At 46.0% G+C, this 22,402-nt stretch overlaps 1 protein-coding gene across 3 annotated transcripts in view; it reads left to right on the top strand.

Annotated features, from left to right (window-relative positions):
* The window catches only part of CNTN4 (contactin 4), a 270,420-nt gene that overhangs the window by 205,491 nt on the left and 42,527 nt on the right, over positions 1-22,402 (top strand). For all 3 annotated transcript variants that reach the window (XM_032120664.1, XM_032120665.1, XM_032120663.1), the window contains 5 exons: positions 2,972-3,074; positions 3,743-3,927; positions 12,800-12,936; positions 14,788-14,917; positions 18,555-18,705. In XM_032120664.1, coding sequence (XP_031976555.1) covers positions 2,972-3,074; positions 3,743-3,927; positions 12,800-12,936; positions 14,788-14,917; positions 18,555-18,705 — 706 coding nt within the window. The remainder of the gene's footprint in view (positions 1-2,971; positions 3,075-3,742; positions 3,928-12,799; positions 12,937-14,787; positions 14,918-18,554; positions 18,706-22,402) is intronic.

Here is a 22,402-nt window from a genome sequence, read left to right as displayed (position 1 = left end):
GAAAGCAAAAGAGGATTTCTAAATTTATACAGACAATTGATCTGTATCGTCATCATTTTTGAGCAGATAAGAAAAATACTTTGCATGCTAATTTACAATTAAAATTAATTAAAATGTCTCTGTTCAAAGGCTAACAGTTGGAACATTTGTTCCAGAAATAGAAATGCAATGTTAGCAACTTCTCCTGGAAGATCCACTGTCACCTCGTGGTATTTGACAAAAATTCCTTGCTTGGAAAATGCAGTTGCTGCAGCCTCCTGCCCATCAGGCTGACACAATTCCTGTGGATGGGAAATGCTGTTGGTGATGAGGAATTGTCACAACGGGACTGGGAGGGGTGGAGGTGCTGCTTTTCCAGATCTGCCCCCCCTTACAGGGAATGCTGTGTTCCTACAAACACAGAGGCAGCAAATCTGTCCCCAGTGAGCCATGGCATGGATGGCAGACAAAGAGCAATGTTTAAATTTGCCTCATACTAACAACTGTAGTGCTGAAATTATATTTTTAAATATTTCAATAATAAAACTTTTTTTTACAAACTCTACTGGAAGAGCTGGGGAGGGACTTGGTACAGGGGTGTGCCGTGCTAGAACAAGGGGCAATGGCTTTAAACTGATGGGGCAGGGTTGGACTGGGAAGGAATTCTTCCCTGTGAGGGTGGTGAGGCCCTGGCACAGGGTGCCCAGAGCAGCTGTGGCTGCCCCATCCTGCTCCAAAGCCTGCTGGGTGCATCCAGGTGTTGAGAGCTGCTGCTCCTGCAGTGCTTCTCAATTTTTCTTAAAAATGTGGGATTTTTGACACCAGGATTGAAACAGGAACAGTAGGAAAGCACCAAAATAGTCCTGGAATAAAATTGCCATCAGCAGCAGCTGTATGGGCCAATTAAACTCTACCATTTCACAGGTGTTGTCAGGAAATGCCTCTCATCTCCTCAGACAAATTAGCCTCCTTCTGAATTCCTGGGACTTTCATCCCAAAGCAGGTTTTTAAGCCTTGATATTGAAAGAAAGATACAAAAGCCTCTGAAATGCCAACACATGGAACATCTGATGTGCGACACTGGAAGTGTTCTCCAAGCTATAAACCCGGGGTCTATTTTAGTCTTTTATTTCCTCCTCTGTCCCTGCCACCTGCACAGCTAAGTCAGATGTTAAATCACCCAGGAACAGCAGGAAAAATGAGGATTTTCTGCATGGAAGTGATCTTGGATTCAGGATGGAGATGTCTCAACTGCTCTGATGTTGCTCCTATAAAGAGGAGACAGCAGGGCTCACTTCATACCCGATATATATTTATGTAGGTAGGCAGGTTGTCACTGCAGCAGGAGCCTTGTGATTTTTCCAGGTACAAATCCTGATTTTTGGGTGGTTGGAGTTCACAGGAAGGCTGTGAGAGGCCACAGCTGCCGGGCTGAGGGTGGCAGTGGCTGTAGCTGATGTCCCACAGCCCCAGGGAAACATTCCTACCCCACTGTGGGGTTTCATCCCCCTGGGATTTCAGCTCTCCAGTCCCAGCCCAAGGCAAAGAAATGGGAATGAATGAATAAAAAGTGAGAGAAGGGGTAAAAGATCTCCATAAGTTCTGAATAAATAAAAAGTGAGAGAAAGATCTCCACAAGTTCCATCAGCTGCTGCTTTGGAGACCACGGGGCAGTTCTTGGCTTGATTGAAGCTCACCCAGCTAATACTTATCACAGATTTTGGAGAAATTTAGGCAAGATTGCGAAGGTTTGGCAGGTCCCAGTTGGGAAAACAGGATTTGGAGCTTTTTGATGGTGCAGTGTTGACATGCAGAGGGCTAACGAGTGACATGCCACGTAATTGCTGTTCGTGTGGTTTGTAAATGCTGGAATGTCACCACGGAATCACAGGTTTCCTCTTCCATGTGCCAGGCAGCACATGAATGTGGGGAGAGTATTCACATTTTTAATAAATGCATTTAATTTTGACAACTGAGGCTGTGCAGCAGCTGCTTTGTTGAACGTTCATTTGCAATTAATGTGTTGGAAGAAAGATGACATAACCTGCTTTTGTGCCAGAACAGGTCAGCAAGCAAAGGTGGACTTGGTGCAAGCTTCACACTGAGCATTTTCAGCTTTATCACTGGAAAATGAAAGGAAAGAACCAGGATTTTCTTGCATCCTGTGTGAAAAGCAAAGGGAACAGAGAGCAGCACAGCAATCACAGGCCAGCACCAGCAGCTCCGATGCGCCCCAGTGTCACTGCAGGCTCCTGCTGGCTCATTTCTGGTTTTCTGGGATTCATCAGGGCTGACCCAGCTCAGCTCCTCCCTTGGCTGCTGTCCAGGCAGCGCCGCACTGTTGAGATTTAAACTGCAATCATCAATTAGCTGATAATCACTATTGGTGAAATTATATGTGCCGGGTCTAAGACAGTACAGTGAGTGGAAATGGAACCATTTTTCAGGAGTGTAATGGCCTTTTTATGTGCACAAATTTTTAAACACAATTTCATAAAGAGGCTGCCACGCTCCGTGATTTACTGGGGCAGTAAAAAATAAAGAAATTACCCGAGGAGCAGATGATCTCTGTGCATTGAAATCCTGGAAGTTAATAGAAACCCCTATTAACTCCAGGGATTTTAAAACTTCTTCCTAATGGCTGTTTGTTCCGTGTTTCAGTTCTAGAAGATGCTGAACCTCCCTGGTTATTGCTCCCCTTATTTCACAGGTTACCTGCAAAAATCCTGCATGTTCAAAAGCAGAAAGTAACAGAGCCATGAAGAGATTTTAATCTTTGGCAGATGGTGTGGAGAGTTGGTTCAGCTTCTCCTCTGGCAGTAAATGGGAAAAGAGCCCACACTCCACGGCTGTTAGGAACAGGCCATGTTTAAAATGAATGGATTAATTGGGCAAGTAATGATGTATAGAACAGCTCCGTGCTAGCACGGGAACACTTGTGAATTTACTGCTGAAATCCAACCAAGCCTTAGCATCTCCTTTATGTTCACAGGGGTGATGGGAGAGTACGAGCCCAAAATAGAAGTGCAGTTCCCAGAAACGGTTCCATCTGCGAAAGGAGCAACGGTGAAACTGGAGTGCTTTGCCTTGGGGAAGTAAGTCTGGATCCATTATTATTATTATTATTACTATTATTATTATTCCTGCAGCTTTTCATGTTCATGGTGCTGGATTGTGGAGTTTGCAGCAGTTCCTAACAACCCACTTCCCTCAGCAGGAGTTACTTATGGCCAGTTTTCATAGCAGCCAGAGGGCCTGAGGGCTCTTGTTTCTGGAGTAAACACTGGCAACACTTCTAAAATATTGGGGCTGGTAGGAAAATCATCACAGAATCCTAGACTGGTTTGGGTTGGAAGGGACATTCATGACCATGCAGTGCCACCCCTGCCATGGGCAGGGACACCTTCCACTGTCCCAGGCTGCTCCAAGCCCCAATGTCCAGCCTGGCCTTGGGCACTGCCAGGGATCCAGGGGCAGCCCCAGCTGCTCTGGGCACCCTGTGCCAGGGCCTGCCCACCCTAAAATGGATGTGTTGTTACAGCAGAACCCCAAACTCAATTGGGTCAAAACAGCATTTTAATAATAAAATGTCTCCTGCTTTTAAGGCTCTGTGAGAGATACACCACGATGAACACATGACTATTTATGTTACATATAACCCCTCCGTAATAAAATTCCTCTGGATGCTGTGCCAGGCTCCTCACACTGACCAGACCCATGGCTTTCTCTGCACATCTTACTGTGCTTCCTTTTTGTCCTCCAGCCCAGTGCCCACGATCAGCTGGAGGAGGGCGGATGGGAAGCAGATCCCCAGGAAAGCCCGGAGACACCGATCGAGCGGGCTCCTCGAAATCCCCAACTTTCAGCAAGAGGACGCCGGACCCTATGAGTGCGTGGCTGAAAATGTGAGAGGGAAAAACGTGGCACGAGGACAGCTGACATTTTATGGTAAGCAGGCTGCCTGCTCTCAGGGCTTTATTGTGGCCAGTGCAATCTGCAGTAAACATTTTGTGAGGACGTCATTTTGCCAGGATACTTTAAAAATGATTTTCTTTTCAAATGGCACATCTCGAGAAGGGTGTAATTTGAAGTAAAACCTGGCGGAATGGTGCATATTAATTGAGAATCAGAGCAGCTGGAACAAAAACACATCCCTGGAAGGACATTGGCATGGAAACGTGCTGGAAATGCTTGGAAAGGGCTTGTTTGCCTTCTCGTGGTTGGGAGGGTAAGGCAGGAGATCTGGGGGAGCATCCTCATGTTTACAGCTTGGCATTTATGATGTATGGGTTGCCCCAGCTTTCCTGGATAAATGTTAATTGCTGATAACCAATTAAGAACTGCTTTCAAGAGGATCAATGATTGCACAGCAGAGAGAGTTGGGATTTAACAATGTCAGGGCAGAGCCCTCTCCCCTCAGAGGCTTTCTGCACCTGCTTTTCTCTCACTGAAATCAGAGTCCTTGAGCCAGGCACTGTAAAATGTCAAATTTCAGCTTCGAAGGCCTGCTCTGTTAAGTAGAAGATGCATTAATCCCTCTGGTCCTGGTGCCCATCCCCAAATTTCTGCTGGAAACATCCCCACAAGCAAACCCAAAGCGTGGCTTTACCTGTGCAGAGGTGAGTGAGAGTTGTGGCGCCACAAGGGTGCCAAGGTTGGTTTGGTACCAAGGTTCTGTTTGAGATGTTTTGGAGAGGACAGGCTGCAGCTTCCACATCTTCCCCCACAGGAGTGCAGAGACCTCCACAGAAAAAAAGATTCCTGGTTTGGTTGCTGCCCTGTTGCCATCTCCAGGAGCACAACAGTGCTGTTCTTTGTAGAAAATACGGACAGGAATTGAGGGGTTTCTCCCCCAAATGTTCCTGAGGGCCCAGCTCCTGTTAGCAGGGAAGATGGGGTTGAGCTCCAGCAATGAGGAGAATGGTTTTTGATTTGTAGTGATTTTGCCACAGAAAAAGAGTTTGGAAACCAACCCTGCTGGCAACCCTGAATTGAGTTTGGTGGGTAATATAACTTTTTTTAAAGAAAGTAGAGACATTTTCAAATTGGAAATATTTCTAAAAGACATTTCATTTAGAAATCGGAACTTTGGGGGCCTCCAATTGAAATGAACATTTCTCCTTTTAAAACTGAGGGAAATATGAAACGAGAAAACATTAAGAAGGAGTGAAAGAGCAAGAACAAAGTGAAATCTTTCATGTTAAGGAAAGAATCCAGGGTTGATTTGAATGGCTTTTAATTTTTTTAATTAGATGATTTAAGGATTCCGTTTTCTGTGCCGTGTGCTTCTCCTGATTTTTCCCATGTGGAGAGTAAATTAAAAGACTCATCAGTTGTGCAGTTTTGCTCTACCCACGGCCAAAGCTGCCTTCCTTGGAAAGCAGTAAATGGAGCCTTTGGAATACTCCCACCACAGCATATATTGAGTTATAATCTCATTACTGTAATGAATTTATCACTCTGGATCCTACACAAAAGCTGCCACTGTGGCTCGTGCTGGTTTTCGCACCCATCGTGGCATTTCAGCAGAGCAGCTCGAGGTTTTCTGGGAAGAGGAGTGTCCTGCTCTCACTCTCACACTGGGAAGCCTTTGCATCTCTTCCCTGAGAGTGGAGGAGTTCCCGATGGAGAGGTGTCAGCCAGACGCCTCTCCTGCTGCAGGTTTTAAAGATAATTCACTAAAATATCATCCTTGTTGTCTTGAGGATGGTGATTTTCCAGGGAAGTAGTTCGTTTTTTAGGATAACTTGTGTTTGGCCGCCAGCACTGAAAATAGATCTCTTAAAAAAGCCCAACTTGCATTCTGTACTCTGGGCTCTGGAGTTCCACGTGGCAGCAAAATATTTTAGGGGAAAGTAACTCATTGTAAACTTCTATACAAACAGTTGGAAAAAAGAACATAATTTTCCTTAATAATTGGGGGTTTTAAAGCTGAGAAGTGTTATTTCATTACTGAAATACAACAAAGAGCTTTCAAGTTGCTTTTGGAAGTTCGGGGCTGGTGCCTGGAGAGGGCAACCCTCTGGAGGTGCTGAAAGATGCTGGTTTGGACGGATTTTAGGAAGAAATTTTTTATCACGGGGGTGGTGGGGCCCTGGCACAGGGTGTCCTGAGCAGCTGGGGCTGCCCCTGGATCCCTGGCAGTGTCCAAGGCCAGGTTGGACATTGGGGCTTGGAGCAGCCTGGGACAGTGGGAGGTGTCCCTGCCCATGGCAGGGGTGGCACTGGAAGGGATTGAAGGTGCCTGCAGCCCAAAGCAGTGTGGGATTCAGTGGGATCTGGGTTATCATATCCACATGCACTGATGTGCTCTGCAGGCCACAACGTGGCTCTAACAGCACCACTCCTTTAAACCAAGATATCAGCCCCTGAGCATGGCATAAAAGAAGAAAATAGAAGAAAAAGAAATTCAAATTTGCCTGCTCACTGTAGATAACCCAGCGTTGTCAGCTTCTCTCTGTGCTCCTGGAAGTTGTCAGGGAAGGTTGACTTCTGCTGTGTTTCATTCTTGTATCAGTGTTTATTTTCTCCTCCGTTAGCACATCAGTGACACTGAAGTTGTTTGACATCCTTGCTGCAGCAGAAGAGGTTAATTAAACGTGCAAGATCCATTCTTGCTGCATTTCCTGTGCTCTGAGCCCCTGCACCAGGCTGTGTTTTACCGCTCTCCACAAGCGTTTGTTCCCGGGGCTGAGTTCCCCTTGATGGATCAACCTTCCCATGGAAACATGTTCCTGTTAATGCAATTACAGCAACTTACTCCTGTTTCCCTGACTGATGGAACTCTGCATGACACATTTCCTTGCTGTTCCTCTTGTTCTCCCTGCTATTCCTGCCTCAGGTTAATTCCTGGCAAAGGGATATGCTGGGATTCTTGGGGCTGTCCCGTGCAGGCCAACAGCTGCACTTGATCTTTGTGCGTTCCTTCCAACTCAGAATATTCCCTGATTCTGAATTAACAAATTGGACTGCACAGCCTCCTCTTTCCCACCTTTTAGCATCTCTAGCTGCTGGTGCTGCCTTCCTGACCTGGCAGCTGAATCCCGTGGCTGAGGCAGGTGAGGTCCCAGCGGGACACAGGGCAGAACCACTGCCTCTTCTCCCAGTTTCTCCCAGTTTCTCCCTGCAGTGAGGGCCCTCCACGCCATCAGCTGTGTGTTTTGGGATGCACTCCCATTGACCTGATTGTATTTTTAATCTGCCTTCTCATAAATTTTACATTTGCTAACCCTCCGCAGGGCTGAGATTTATATCCCAAGCAAACAGCAGTGCCAACAGTTATTTCTCTCCTGGCAGAAGTACAGTAAACAGGTTACCTTAACCAGCTAATTTAAAAAGAAATTGCCTTTTTGTCCATAAAACCAGCGTCAAGGAGATGCTCATTTATTATTGATGTTTAATTCATGGCAAGTTTAGATGCTGTTCCAGCCAAATCTTCTTTTGTTGATATTTGTGACCCAGAGCCTACTCATCCCTGGGTTTGAACTCCCGGGGTTCCGCTTCCCTGGATTGACTCTGACGAGTCAATGCAACATCTTGAGATCCCCCTTCCCAACAAAATATTTAGTCTGAATAGCAGAAAATATGAAAAATAGCTGCTGGTTGACGTGATCCAAATATAAACAAGTTCAGTGGGGCTGGGAGGGACAGCACTGGGGAGGGCTGAGGAGCTGCACCACCCCTGAGAATGTTTGTTTGCCAGGATTTTGATGTAAAATGTGGGATTTGTCCCTGGCTTTCCAGTCAGATCAACGCTGGGAAATATCCAAGCTCCAAAGCAGCTAAACCAGGAAAAAATTGCGGTTGAAATGTTTTCCAAAAATGTTGTCACAGCACCATCCGCATTAACAGCCAGTCAGACGTATTTGTCTCTAATTACAGTTCTTTGCAGCAGTCTGTAGGATATTCAGCAGAACCCATTTAATTGGCTGGGCCCCTTTTCAGATTAAATCCTTCCCAAATCCAAGTCCCACTAGGAATTTGTGAGGCTCCTTAATTCTGCAGTGAAAAGAGTCCCCTTTTCATCAGCAGGCCTGTGTTTTATTTGGGCAAAAGCCACTTTATGCCACTCTGTAAAACAGCCTCAAATGTAAACCAGATTATGCTCTTCATTACGGCCAGAGGTCTAAAAAGGAAATTTGCACAAGTGAAAATCAGGCAGCTTTATGTCTGCTCAGTTTAGGTCCCAAATCATAAATAATTTGATGCAAATTCAAATAAAGTGAGTTTCTGGACTGGATAAAAATACAAGAAAATTCACATAAATAGGGCAAGTGGATTATGATATTATGACTATATTATTATTAATTGTCTTTCACATCACTCACTAGAAAACCCTGTTGCTACCTTTTACACAGGTACCTGTTAGTAGAGGGGGGAGTAACTCTGCATTTTGAGTTCTTTGCTGCCCAAGGGAAGTCTTGCATCCAGAACAAGCTCCTGCGCAGAGCACGGGCATGTTTCTCATTGGCTTTTCCCTTTCCAAGGGATTGCTGGAACCCTGCTTACAGAGAAACCCAATTTTTAGGAGATTCAGAAAAAGTCTCATATTATTATCATTGTGGCTTGGAGAAACACCTCTCCAGCAGGAGAAGCAAAAATACAAATAGGGAGGAAATACAAATAGAAATGAAATGTGGAGGTTACTCATAGAGCAGCCCACACCTCCCTCACACCCCTGAGCAGCTGCAGTTCAGTGTCAGGATGAAAAATAACTAAATCCAGGAGGATGGGTCCCTATGGATGTGCCTGTAACACCACCAGCCCTTTGGTGCCCACAAAAACAGGGGAAAAAACCCTGTAATGGTGCAGAACAGCTCATGGAACAGGAGGTAAAGGAGAGGTAGGGACAGCGGAAGTGTTTTTATCAGCTGGGTTAACTCCTTCAGATTTTCCTGTGTTTCTTTTCCTCTGGTGTTTAATATTCCAGTGCCAAGCAGAACTCCCAGGCTGGCTTATTCGGGTCAGTCCTGTAGAGAGGCAGGAAGGAGACATCCTGCCCGAGTGGCAATAGCTGGTGATGTTTCCAAAGACTCAGACAAATGGAGGTTGTTTAGGTGTAACATTCCAGCAGATTGCTTTGGTGGATGATTTGCACGCCTTTAGGTTGTATAGATTTCAAACAGTCCTTAACTGGCAGTAGAGGTGAGGAGGAGGGGATCAGGAGGAGGAAAGGAAGAGAGAGGAGAAGTGGTAACTCGAGGTCTGGTTTCACATCCCTGTCATCTTTGGGAAGGAAAGAAATGAGGGATCTGAGGGGTTTGTGCACAGGAGCTGTGTCCCCATTGGGGGCAGGATGACGTGTGCACTTGTCTGCACAAGCCTTACGCTGGCTGCACTCTTTATTTTCAATTATTCCTCTGTTTTTCCCACCTGGTTGGTTTTTATTCCCTTCTTACACTTGGCTTTCTGGTCTTTAGACTGCTCTGATCCTGGGCTCAGTCTCAATCTCCTTCGAATAGAGATAGTAATGGACAAGTCATTCAGCCTTTCATCTGCCATTAATGATGAATTACACAGCCTGCACCAGGTCATCAGCTGCTAGAAATTGGCTTAGGAACACTGAAATCAATATACACCAGCCAAGAATTGGACTCTGGATGTGTATTAGCACCTCATTTGCTTGAGTCTTTTTGGTTGTTTTGAACTCACAGGTGACTGCAGAGTCCTACAGGTTTATTTCTGGCTAATTTCTCATATTTCTCCCTTACTTCTGGGGGTTTGTTACTCATTTCTGAGGGGATGCATCATCACCTGCCACGTCATTTCATTTTCAAATATCTTTTGGGACATGATTTCCGGTTCCTACTTTTGCCTTTCAATTTATTACAGTGAAGGACAGACTGCCTCTGAATTTTTTTGTCTTAGAGAAGTAAGAATATATTTGGGCATATTTTCCTATTTACCTGGTTTTAACTGTCCCCATAAAGGGCTGAAAGGTGATCAAAGGTAAACAGGGTTTTTTCCTCACTATTTCCATCACTTTTCTTCTGTTCCCCTGAGTACAAACTCCAGACAGCTCTCATCTCCTAGGAGGGGGAGATTTTTCTTTAAAGCAATCCTTATGTAAGAGTCATGCTTATATCTCTAAGCCTTTTCTTTCACTTTATAGATTCAGCATACGAATTTTGCTTGCAACTCTGATGAAGTCTTAATCAGCTTGCAGATTTTTCCTCCAGGATGTTTCCAAGGCCAGTACTATCTTGAGTACTCCAAGCAGGGCCAAAATATTTCCTGTAAAAAATTCCTCTTTGGTCAGCACCACTGCAATGATCCAAAGGACTTTTTCTAGACCAGTCACAAATTAAACCTTGCCATTATCTCAGAGAATGTCGCTGTACCAGAAAACGTTGTAGAGAGGAGCTGGTTTCATCTCCTTATTTGAATTATTTTAATTATCATGCCTGGAATCTCGTGTCGTGTTACCTTGGTCTGATCCCCAGTGGGCGCCTGTCAAATTTCATTAGGTTGTGGCGACTCTCCTTCGGTGGCTCAAACATATTTGCAGCGTGAGCCAACCCCTGAGTATTCCCCAGGATGAAGCCAAGAGCTGCTCTCTGCACTGAACTGTTGAGAGGAGAGGTTGACCTAATTAGAAAAGGCTCCCAAAGAGCAGCAGAGAACGAGCTCCTGCAAAACAAAGGACTCAGAGCTCTTCACTGAGATTATTATTTGACCTGTGCTGCTCGCTCTGGAGTTGTCTGCACCATAAATGGCTCTGGGATAGAAAATTTAACCAGTTCAAACCATTGGAGGGGGTTAGGGTGGTGTGGGGTGTGAGGCTGTGGCTTGTGGGTGCTGCACCAAAGGGTGATATAAATTTGGGGGTGGCAGCTTCCAGCACTGCACGTTTCAATCTCAGCACTCAGGGCAGGAGTTGGGATGAACAACCCACAAACTACCCCAAAAACTGCCTCTTGGAGAGAATTTCCCTCATCTGGGGAGTCTGTATGAAATGAGGATGAATTCTGAGTTTTCTGTCCTCACCACAGGAGTTATCCTTGCTTTTACATAGCACACACTTAGTTACAGAGCACAGCTTACCATTCATGGCTTCTCTTCATTTGCAGATTATTTCCAGTTGTTTTGTCTGGGTTGTTTTTTTTTTTGTTTTGTTTTCATGTGGGAAATCTGTAAAACAGCGCTGCAGAAATAAAAAAGGCAAATGGATGTGTGTGGGTTTTATAGAGCTCCTTTCATGGGATCATAAAATTCCCTTCAAAATGATGAGTTAGATGCTGTTAGAATAGTAAATATGTAAATTCACAAGTAATTTGCAAATGTCCTTGAGCCACTGAACCCGTTGCAATTGCTCAGCTCGATGGAATTGTTCAAGTTCTTACTCCAGATGACAGAACTGACTTTCATCTTCCTGCATTTAAAGGCTTTCCCTTTCCTATCTCTTTATATCCAGACAATAAACAAGCTTAAAATATTACAGGGGCAGGAGGGGCAGCCAGAGAAATAAACACCACTCACTTTTCCTTTCACTTCTGCACTGGCAGGATACTCAGTTCACCTTTTTTTTGGAAGTCCCTTGGAGCTGAGACTGTGGAAAGCTCTGCAGCTTCCTCTGCACTTTGTAGGCACATTCAGGGTGCCAGGGGTGGGGGAAAACACAGTCTGAGCTCTCTGAATTTGTGTTTCCAGCATCACATCATCACAGACATACCACTGGTTGGGTATAACCATACCAATTGCCCATTTTGATATATTTTTTATTTATCCTTTTGAGCCCATCTCTGGCCCCTGTCCCTATCCAAAGGAGATATGTAAAGTTGCGACCTGGCTTTGAGGAATCTTAATTTTTACTTTGATTACACGGGGAGAAGTATTAATCAGGTTCTTGGAGACCTCTGCTGGTAATATCATCCTGCTAAGTCAGATGTTCTTATGTCAAAATAGGGCAAATGACAATTAAAAAAATCTGAACTCATCTATTGTTTAATGGGACCTTCTGAAAAGTATTATAGGAATAGTAAGATACTATTAATAATAAGATCTTAGAGGGATAGTATTGTATGTTGTAGATATATATGGAGGAAAGGTAACTCCTCAGCAAGTCTGAGGGTTTGTATGGTCTTCAAAACCATGTGGTAATTTTAGTGGAATTTAGTGGAATCTGGCTAAACTTAAACTCTATTTAAAAAAAAAGCCATCAAACCAATAAAAACGTGTGAAACACAATTAAAAATACAACCTCACCAGTGGCTGAAAACTTCCAGTGCCAGTTTTCACCAAACTCTACCAAAATGTGTCTCCAATACCTGCTTGTGGCCTTTCTAGGTTTATTCAATTAATACAATTATTTGGTCCAAAGGTTTTTCATTCCTGTGGCAAGATGTGGAGTCAAGACAAGACTCAGAGCCTGGGCCTGAGGTAGTGCCCATAACCATGCAGAGTTACTGGAATCACCCTCATTTCAGTGCAGAAGTAGTTCTAAATGACAAATTTTGAAGTCAGAAGCTAAATTTTAGAGCTTTGAAGCCCAAGTCATAGAGACCCTGAGGAGGAAAATGCCTCTGTTTGAAGGACCAGGGGTGTAACTATTGCTTTGTTTTTGTAGGATGAGCGGGCTTTCTGAAGCTACTCTTTTTCTTTAAGGGTTTTTACTAAATATAAAATAAAAGCAGCTTCTGATATTGCCCGTGCCACCTTCAGAAAGCAGCACTGGGCTCAAGGAAGAACAGAAATGTTTAGCCGTTTTTAATTGTGTCATTAAATCAAAGTCATAAACGTGCTGGTAAGGGAAGAAACGTCCATTTGGCAGCACAGAGCTGCTGTTCCCAGCCACGAGGCTTCCCTGCTGCTTCCCTTGCAGCCCAGCCCAGCTGGATCCAGCGCATCGGCGATGTGCACGCAGCCATCGAGGAGCGCGTGTCCTGGGAGTGCCGCGCCAGCGGGCGCCCCAAGCCCTCCTACCGCTGGCTCAAGGACGGGGAGCCCCTGCTGCCACAGGTAGGCACTGCTGGAACCCCCTGGGGAGGGGATCTCTGGGTGCTCTGATGCTCTGCCAGCTCTCTGATCTCTGGGTGCGTGTTTATTTTGGGATGGGGAGGATGGAGGTGCTCTAAAATCTTGGAATCGCAGAATGGTTTGGGTTGGAAGGGACCTTCAAGGTCATCTTGTTCCACCCCCTGCCACTTTCCACTGTCCCAGGTTGTTCCAAGCCCCAGTGTCCAGCCTGGCCTTGGACACTGCCAGGGATCCAAGGGCAGCCCCAGCTGCTCTGGGCACCCTGTGCCAGGGCCTGCCCGCCCTCACAGGAAATTCCCCCATTCCCTCCCATGCTTGGTAGCACCTTCCTTGCGACTCCAGGAGCTGCTGCCAGCGACCAGCAGGACACACAGCAGCTCTACGTTCAGAGCTCCTCGCCAAAATGAAGGATCCACAATACAAACCTGAGGCTGGAAAGAAGAAGAAGGAATGGTTGAATGGGATTTTGGAATCTGTCACCAGAGAACGATGACCCCGGATTAATTATTTTAATTTATGATGCTCAGGTGAACTTCAAGTGATAATGAAACCTTTGGGTTCCTGCTGGTCTTTAGTGGTGTTCCCACTCCTCCTGCTGAGCTCTGTCCCTGTGCAGATGACCAGGAGCTGTGGAATCACACCCCTCCCACCACCACGTCTGCCCAGCCTCTCCTGGAGGGTCATCACCCAGTCCATGACCCCACCTTGTCACCACAAACTCAATCCAGTCACCAAAGCTTTGGCTGCACAGTAGCCAGCACTTTTCCCCCTTCACTTATGGTAAAAGAACACGGCAGCCCATACTTGATCAAACCCTGATAAAAATTGCACAAACATTACATTTCCACCCTAAGGCCAAGTAGAAAACCAATAGCTCTTTATTTTAGAATTTTTTTTTTAAATGTCGAACTCCCGGGGAGGGAGGGAACGCTTTGCTGTACTTATTAGAATTGATAACTCGAGCTCCATATCCTCAGGCTGACAAATGATAGCCTGGTCTTTCATTCCACACACTAATTCTGGCTGCTTCACGCTGGTCACTGGCAGATGGTCCTGTTCTTACATCACGGTAGTGGCTGATAGGAAGTAAAGGAGCATTAAATTATTAACATCTGCATTGCTTTCAGTAAACTGCAGAGGATTTTAAATGTTTCTGTCTGTGCTGGCTAAGATGGCAACCAGTCTTACCAGCCTGCATTGCCATAGGGACTCAAAATGGCTTCAAGCTGTGCTAGGGGAGGGTCAGGTTGGACACCTGGAGGAATTTCTCCATGGAAAGGGTGGTCAGGCCTTGGAACTGCCCAGGGAGGTTTGAAGTCCCCATCCCTGGAGGTGTCCAAGAAACACCTGTATGTGCTGTAGTTTAGTTGATACGGTGGTGTTTGGTCAGAGGTTGGACTCAATAATCCTGAAGGTCTTTTCCAACCTTAATGACTCTGTGATTCTGTGGAAGCACCATTGCTTTAAATGTTTCTGAGATGGGGTTGGCTGGGATGTGCCGCTGTGGAACTGAAGTGCATTTCTTGCTTCAAGCTTATCTCCTTGAAAGGGATATTAATCTAAATGCTTTGGGTATTAAATCAATGAGGGGTCAAGGGAAAGTCCTCCAATTTAAATTGCATTTACCAACTCCTATATTGGTTTTACCATTTAGTCTCTAACCTGACATAAATTTGGCTGGCAGACAAATAAATTGCAGCATGCAAATTCTTCTTGTTACTGCTACTTCCTTTGATCCACCTTGCTATAAAATACAGCACAACAGCCTCTGGGTTTATGTTCCGAGGAGGCATCTCCTTGTTTATTTTGGAGTTTGTTTTGCTGTTCCCCCAGGGCAGAGTGCAGCTGGAGCAGGGCTCTCTCACCATTCCCAACGTGAGTCTCTCGGACGCCGGGATGTACCAGTGCGTGGCGGAGAACAGGCACGGCGTCATCTTCGCCAGTGCAGAGCTCAGTGTCATAGGTGAGTTCACTCCCTGAGTGCTGCCACCCTCCCAGGGGCAGAGGAGCCTCTGCCCACGCTGCTTTTGCCAAGTTGCAGCATCTGAAGCAGAGGGGGATCTTTGACGATTTATTTTGAAGGAAGGAGTGAAATGAAAACTCGAGGAAGTGGAGAGCAGAGAACAGATGTGTTTTACTTCATCCCATATTCCCATATTCCTGCAGGTGACAGAGCTGGCAGGCGCATTCACTCTCCTGCTGGTTAAAGCTATTTATGGAGACACCTGAGCATTGCCATTCAGAACATCCAGGACCATAAATGCCCGGTCCTGGGCTGCAGAGGTGACTCTGCTGAGGATGTGGTGACAAACCTCCCATCTGAAGAGACCTTTCAGCAATCTAATGGCAACCAAAACACTTCCATCCCAAAGAAAAGCAGCTTCTGCCCCGCAGTTCTGTGCACACCTACTCTGCTCCTCCCACGTAATACCAGGAGAAGCTCATGTGAATCCAAGTGGGGAAATAGCTGAGGGGAAGGAGCAGAGATCACAGAGCCAGGAACTTCTCAGAGGTGCCAGTGACAGGACAGGAAGAAGTGGCCCCAAACTGAAACCCTGGAAATGCCACTTCAAACAAGAAAAACTTTATTTTGAGGTTGGTTGGACACTAGAACAATTGTTGGGCAACCTCCTGTGCTGCTCCTGGTTGAGCAGGGGTGGGATGGGACCATCCCAGAGGTCCCTGCCAGGCTGTGACTCAGTCCCAAACCATGTTCGTGTATGAGTGGCAGGCCTGGGAAGTGCTGTGTCAGCACAGGGATGTTGTTTCAAAGGGTCAAACACAATTCCTGATTACAAAATAACAGTTTAGTCACTCTCAAACCAAATGTTCAGTAGCAGCATTCCCTGATTTACCCTGAAGAACAAAGCACGAGGTTTTTTCCAGCTATGGGAGTTTCAATTATTGGTCATTTTTTATCATCAGTGATAGATGCCTGCATAGAAAAAAAACCCCTGTGAAGGATTGTCTGTGTTGCTGTTGGAGAAAGGTACGATAATGCTCAATAAATTAGACTTCACAATGCTGAGATTTATTGGACATGAAAGAAATCGAAATAAACCCACTGATGCTTTTCCTGTCTACTTAAAACCTGGTAAAAAAGGACCTTTGGGAAGAAGGGAGATGTTTTCAGAGGAGAGAGGTTTAATCCTTGTTGGTGGGGACTCCCAGGGTGTCCCTGTGCCCAGCAGCTCCTCATGTCCACACAAAAAACAGATTTTGGAGAGTCTGGTCTGAGAAACCTGTCAGGGAATATTTATTTGGCCAACTTCTCACTTGGGTTCTGCAGCTCTGTTTCTGTCTGTCACAGGAAAAGCGCCCAAACGGTGTCCTGCAGATAAATTCCTGTGCATCTGTGATTTAACTAGGCACATTTTGAAAGGAAAGCAGCAGGTTTGCCTTTCCACTGGAGTTTCAAAGCAGGGCAACATTCTGAGCCCTCCCTGGGAAATTTTCACTTTTAAACAGATCTGACTGTTAAAATGGTTGTTTTAAAAGGTCCTGAAGTTAAGCACTTGCTGCTAGTGGCGTTTAATCATCTCAAGTGAGACTTACAGCAAAATGAAGTGAAAGAGGGAAATGGAAAATTACAGACAGAGCTTTTCCTCAGAGTGATTCTGCTCAATTATTGTTGCCAATTATCTTGCCTGGAGTCTTTAAATAAAAGCAGACTCCTGTGCTGCTGGACACTGTAAAATACATATTTTGAGATGCAGTCTTGTCTTACAGAGTTTTTAGGCTAGATGTTGAAAAACAAATTGAAAAAATGAAATGTGGGCCTAGAGTGGGAAAAAAAGGTCATTAAAATCCCCATTGGACAAACAAAAGGTGTGAATAAATTAAATTTATTACTCCTGAAGTGGCACACAGAAGTTGTGGCAGTGCTGAGAAATGAGTCCAGAGTTTCTAAACACCAAATGACAACGTTTTGAACATCACAGAACAAAACCCACAGTGAGCAACTCATCTGTCTCACACAGGAGAAAGAAAATGCAGCAAATGACTCACAAAAAACCAGTCTAAACCATTTATCACAGAGATGGGAGTAACAGGATTATTCAAAAAAATCTCTTTTGCTCATAAATTTGGGACAATCGTATGAGAAATCAGTTTCAGAAGTGATAATTTATTAATAATGATATATGATATAAATATTAAGGCATTTGGTTCTGGGTGCATTGGTGGGACGTGTCCTCAGGATGTCTCCTTTAATTCTGGAGTGTTTTACAAAGCCAGTGCTGATTTCAGGGCTTTTTTATGGTCTTTAATATCATACCTCTGTTTCTGAGTGTGATTAGACATGGAAAACAAAGCAGCTCAGAGATCACAGAACTCTGATTCAGAAACTTGGATCACTGTTGGATCGTAAAGCCCATCCCATTTTCAGTGTGGGATTATGCTTACTCACCTCTGTGGCAGCAGGAATGATACCCAAAACAATTGAGGCAGATGAGGTGCCCTGAGGAAAAGGAATTTGCTGGGCTTGGTGTCCCAGCTGCTGCAGGTGAGCTTTGGATCCTGTCGTGGGGCATCGAGGCGATGTAGGGCACAGAGATCTCAACTCTCATCTCACCGAGGCAGCAATAAGGCACTCAAGGACAGTGCTGAGAGCTGGAGGGAGCCAGGGCTGGAGCAGGAGGGATCCAGGGAGCCAGCAGGGAGCATGGAGAGAGCAGAGATTGCTGCCACTGCTCCTGTCTGCCAGAGCTGTTCCTAAACCCCTTCAGCTGCCTCACCTTTTGCTCTGAGCTTTCTACATGGAAGAAATGAGTTGTCCTACCTGATATCAATAAAACCTCCTGGCTGCCTTGGGGGGTTTCGGTGCCAGAGCCATTCTGGAGGCTGCTGCCTCAGAGCCCTGCCTGCCATGGGGTCCCAGCAAAGGGATCATTGAAGAGCCTTTGAGGCAGGAATCAGACCCCAAGGCATCTCCTCGTTCCCTGGGCTGCAGAGAGGCTGCAGGGCTTCGAGGGTCGCCTCATGGATCTCTGAGTGTCTGTCACAAAGCACAGGAGTGTGCCTGGGGGGCAGCACAGGAGCTGATTCCAGAGCACTTTGTGTCCTGGAGCCAGCAAGTGCTGCCTTGTTCTGCTTGGTTCAGGACCTGGCCGTGTCAGTGTCTCCCACCTGTAGAGAATTAAAATAAATAACCCAGTTTATGCAACAGCTATGAATAGAAAGCATAAAAGTGCCAGCCTTTCTGGAAATATTAACATTCCTGATTAATTATATGGCTTCTGTGTTTGGGAGAATTTTCCTGCCTGACAAAAGGATGATCCTGACACAGAAAAAGGAAATACTTTATACTCCTCATGCGTGAGTGGTTCCTGGGGGTGCTGCCCCAGTAAGATGTGTATGATGGGGCTACTGGTTTCTCAGGTTTTTAGCTGAACACACATTTTTAAACAAATCAAGTATTTTTTGCAGTGAAAGAAGTGCTCAAGTGTCTGTTTGCCCAGACATCCACGTAGTTCATAAAGTCCAATCATTTAGGAATTGAAAGCACAAAACAACCCTGGAATTTTGTAATGTTCAAAAGAGTCTGACTTTGTTTTTTCCCAAGGGAATTCTGATCTGGTTTGTGTTGATTTTGCTTTCAGCCATTGGTCCAGACTTTTCCAAAACTCTCCTGAAGAAGTTAACTCTTGTTAAAGTGGGTGGTGAAGTCATCATTGAGTGCAAGCCCAAAGCCTCCCCCAGACCTACTTATTCTTGGAAGAAAGGAAAAGACATCCTGAGAGAAAATGAGAGGTAATGTCTTAAAGTAACCATTTTTTTCATTACCTAACCCAGGGACTTTCAGCAATCAAAGCTAAATTTGTCATTAATAGCTTCACAAAATTGACTTGCAAATATGTGAGGAAACAGCCAGTGTTCAGTCCTGAGGAGCTGGGGATAAGATTCCTATTCCCATCGCACCCATTCCACCTCTGTGTGCTGTTAAAGAATCCCTGCCAAGAAGCTGATAAAGATGCACTCCAAAAAACCAAATATTTTGCCTCTGCAGTGCTCTAAATAAGCATTGTTTTTACAAAAAAAATCAATTCCCAGGAGATAAAAGCCTCCACTGCAAATGGCACAGCCCTGGTACATTACTCAGTGTCCTGCAAACAGGAGTTATTTGGGGTCAGTAATTAATTTGGCAGTTCTGACACCTGACTTGAAGATGGCTTTCTCAGACAGGCCAAATAATTTTTTTTCCAGTTTCTTTTTAAATTCAAAATCCAACTTTTCAAATCCTCCTCTGTGGTGTTGATTTGTTGCTGGCTGTGTAGAGGTGTGGTTGTGTCACAGCACCTACGAGCAGCACATGGAGAGCTGTCCTTGACACCCCTCCAAAACATGATGTGACACAAGGATTGATGGGGAGAATCCTGCCTTGTTAGTAAAGGTCAAAAAGCCAGAAATTATAGGAAATTGTTATCTTTGAAAGCTTTAATCTGTTCGAGCTGTTCTTTTCTCTTGGAAAGTCTGATCTTGCTCCACCCAGCCTGTAATGTCCATTGAAGTAGATACTGTGGTGGTGTGTCTGAGTATGCAGAAAGCTACAGTTCATTTAGAGCCAGATGATTAAAAGATTGAACACCCTGTTTCTGACTTGTTTAGCTCCTCTCCCTGATCCTTACAAAGCTGTTGTCTGTGGGCTGTTCCTTCACCCCTTGGGATGAAAAGAGTTGGTGATCGATGACACAAAGCTTCCTTCAGCAGGTAGAGCACAGAGCTGCCGAGGTCAAAATTGTCATAGATCAAAGTGTATTGCTTTTTCAAACTGAAATAACTTGTTCTTGTGGTGAGGGTGGTGCCAAGGATGGCAGGTGTTTGGTGCTGGAAGCTTTGTGGTGTCAGCCCCACGAGGTCCCATCTGTCTCCCTGTGCTTGCTGGCGCAGTCCGTGGCTGAATGTGCTGTGTGCTCTGAGGCTGTTCCCCTTGGCACAGCGCAGCTCCTGCTCCTCATTCTAATTTGGGAGTGGGGCTGCCCAGCCAGAGTTGGGGCAGTGATGGGAGGAGGGTGGTGGGCACAGCGCTGAGCTCAGGGGCAAACCCAGCCAGGTGTGCTGCGGGCTCTCGTGGCAGTGCCAGGCTCGCTCCTCCTGCTCCTGCTGAGCCACAACCAGGAGCCTCTCACCTGGGCACCCAGCCCTGGATGGCAAACCAGATGTGAAATGTGCCCAAGCAGGTGTGAAATCTTGAGCTCCTTCAGCCCAAGGGTTTTCCAGCCAGCGAGTTCATCCAGCAGGGATTACCTGGCGCGGTGTCGGAACGCGCAGCGCCGCGGTGCCTTGGCACTGGCACTGCTCTGACACACACTGGGCTGTGTCTCCTGTGCGGATGAGGGCGTTGAATCCTTGCCACTGCCTTTGTTCACCACGCCAGCCCTGCAGGCTGGGCCTGGGCACCGTGTGAAATGCACAGTTAGGGAATGACATTGTCTGCTGTGGTCGTGGCACTGCTCACCAGCACCGTCTGCCTCCCCGGGCAGGAGGGGCGAGTGCCTGGGCTCTGCTGAGTGCTGCTCTACTTCTGTGCCTGCTGGAATGTCATCTCCTCCCCGCTGTCCCGGGGGACAGCAGCAGTGGCTGGAGTCCAGCTCCACTGTCTCCCTACACCCACAATTGTGCATGGACTTCAAACAACAACTTTCTTGGCTGTTGGGAAACAAATCTGTTGAAATCTAGGAAGAAAGATGCCAGGAAAAGCTGCTGCTGCAATCTCTTCATCTAGGACGGGAAACAGAACTTTTAGGCAGGCGTGGGAGAGGAAACTTCAGTGAAATCTCTGCTTAAACTGACATTAAAGGGTCCTTCGAGTACCAGAGAGGCACCCGAACATCTGGATCCTTCTCCAGCCTGCAGGTTGATCACGTGAAGCTTAATCAATATAGATGATCCTTCCAATTCCACGTGGAGATACAAGCAGCATTCCTGTGTCAGTGCTTGCTCTGAATGCTGATGTGCAGCCTGACGGCTGCCATGGCAATCGCTTCAGAGCTCCTCCTGGGGCTTTTGTGGCTTTTCAGCTGGTGTGTGATGTTAAATTCCTTGCTGGGGACACTGCGCATGGTTTTTTGCTGCTGGGAACTCTGGCTCTGGAGGCTCCTGCTGTCCAGGAGGCAAAACAAAGTGTGTTGTTCAATGTTTGCCCAGAGAGCAGAGACCACCATGGTGAAAAAACAAGAGCTTTATCGGTTTAGGTTTCATATTCTTCTCTGGAGGCTGAGGTAGTGTGTGCTGCACCTCTAATGAATACCATGGCCCGAGGGCATCTCTTACTGGTAGTTGAGAACTGTGCAATTGTGTTATTAGGAATTCTGCCCTGGGGTACAATTATATTATTGCAGTCATTAAAGGCACTTCATCTCCATAATAATGGAAATCCTGCCTTGGAGGCCTGACTGAGTCAAAATTATGTTGGGGGACTGATCCAGAAGGTAAATTTTACATAGGAACAGCTCTAGCACAGATATAGATGTATTGCAGATGCTGTTTGGAAACAAAGGCTATTTCTGCATGGGGGAAGTACAGAGATCGTTTTCCATCCTTGATCTTCCCGTCACATTCCAGTGCAAAGTGAGTGTTACACTCTGTGGGACAGGTCCTTAGTCCTGGTAATGCTGCTCCTCACAGGGCCACTGGGAGAGTAGGAGGAGGTGAAACACGATTAAAATCCACCTGTTCCCAGGAAAGCCTCGCACAGGACCAGGGGATGCCTTTCTGATGAGAATGGCCCCTGGGTTTTCCATAGCCCCCGAATAAACAAGGCTGGTGTCCCAACAAACCCCCAGGTGCTGTCCTGTGGGAGAGCAGCACCCGAGGCTGTGGGAGCTGTGGGGTTTCACATCGGGGCTGAGATGATCCTGTGATCTGTGGCAACAGATCTGGGGCTGCACAGAGTGAACTGGCTTTTAATAACTTCCACCAGACGCTGTTTTGTTAGAGCATCTTAAGGAAATTTCTCAGGGAATTGGTCAGGGGATTTATTTTGCTGCTGGCACAGAATGATTCTTCTGGACCAGTCTGGACTCCTGAATCATGCCTGAGCAGGGAGGTTGGATGTGATGACCTCCAGTGATCCCTTCCAACCTGAACCATTCTGGGGGTGTTCAGCCCTGCAGGGTCTGCATCGCTTCCCCTGCAAGTCTTCCCTCTTTTCTCGGGTCTTGTTTGGGACTTAGGCAAAGGGCTTTTAATTTGCATGCCTTAATGGCAATAATTCCATTTATTTATTCCTCACAGAGTGAGACACAGTGACATTTCCCAGAGGTGAAGCCGTAGGCATTGTGAGGTTCAAGAGCAGATTCATGTTTCATCCTCTTGGTCCTCCACAGCTTCCTACTTCTCCCCTTCTCCTTGGCTCCCCAACAGCAGAAAGAGTGCAGGAAAACCAAGACAACTTTCATTTAAAATATGTACACAACAGTCTTAATTCCTAATGTTCTCCTAGAGCTAT

This window comes from Corvus moneduloides, chromosome 11 (genome assembly GCF_009650955.1).
Source record: "Corvus moneduloides isolate bCorMon1 chromosome 11, bCorMon1.pri, whole genome shotgun sequence".
NCBI lineage: Eukaryota > Metazoa > Chordata > Aves > Passeriformes > Corvidae > Corvus > Corvus moneduloides.
This window is presented reverse-complemented; position numbering and strand designations above follow the sequence as displayed.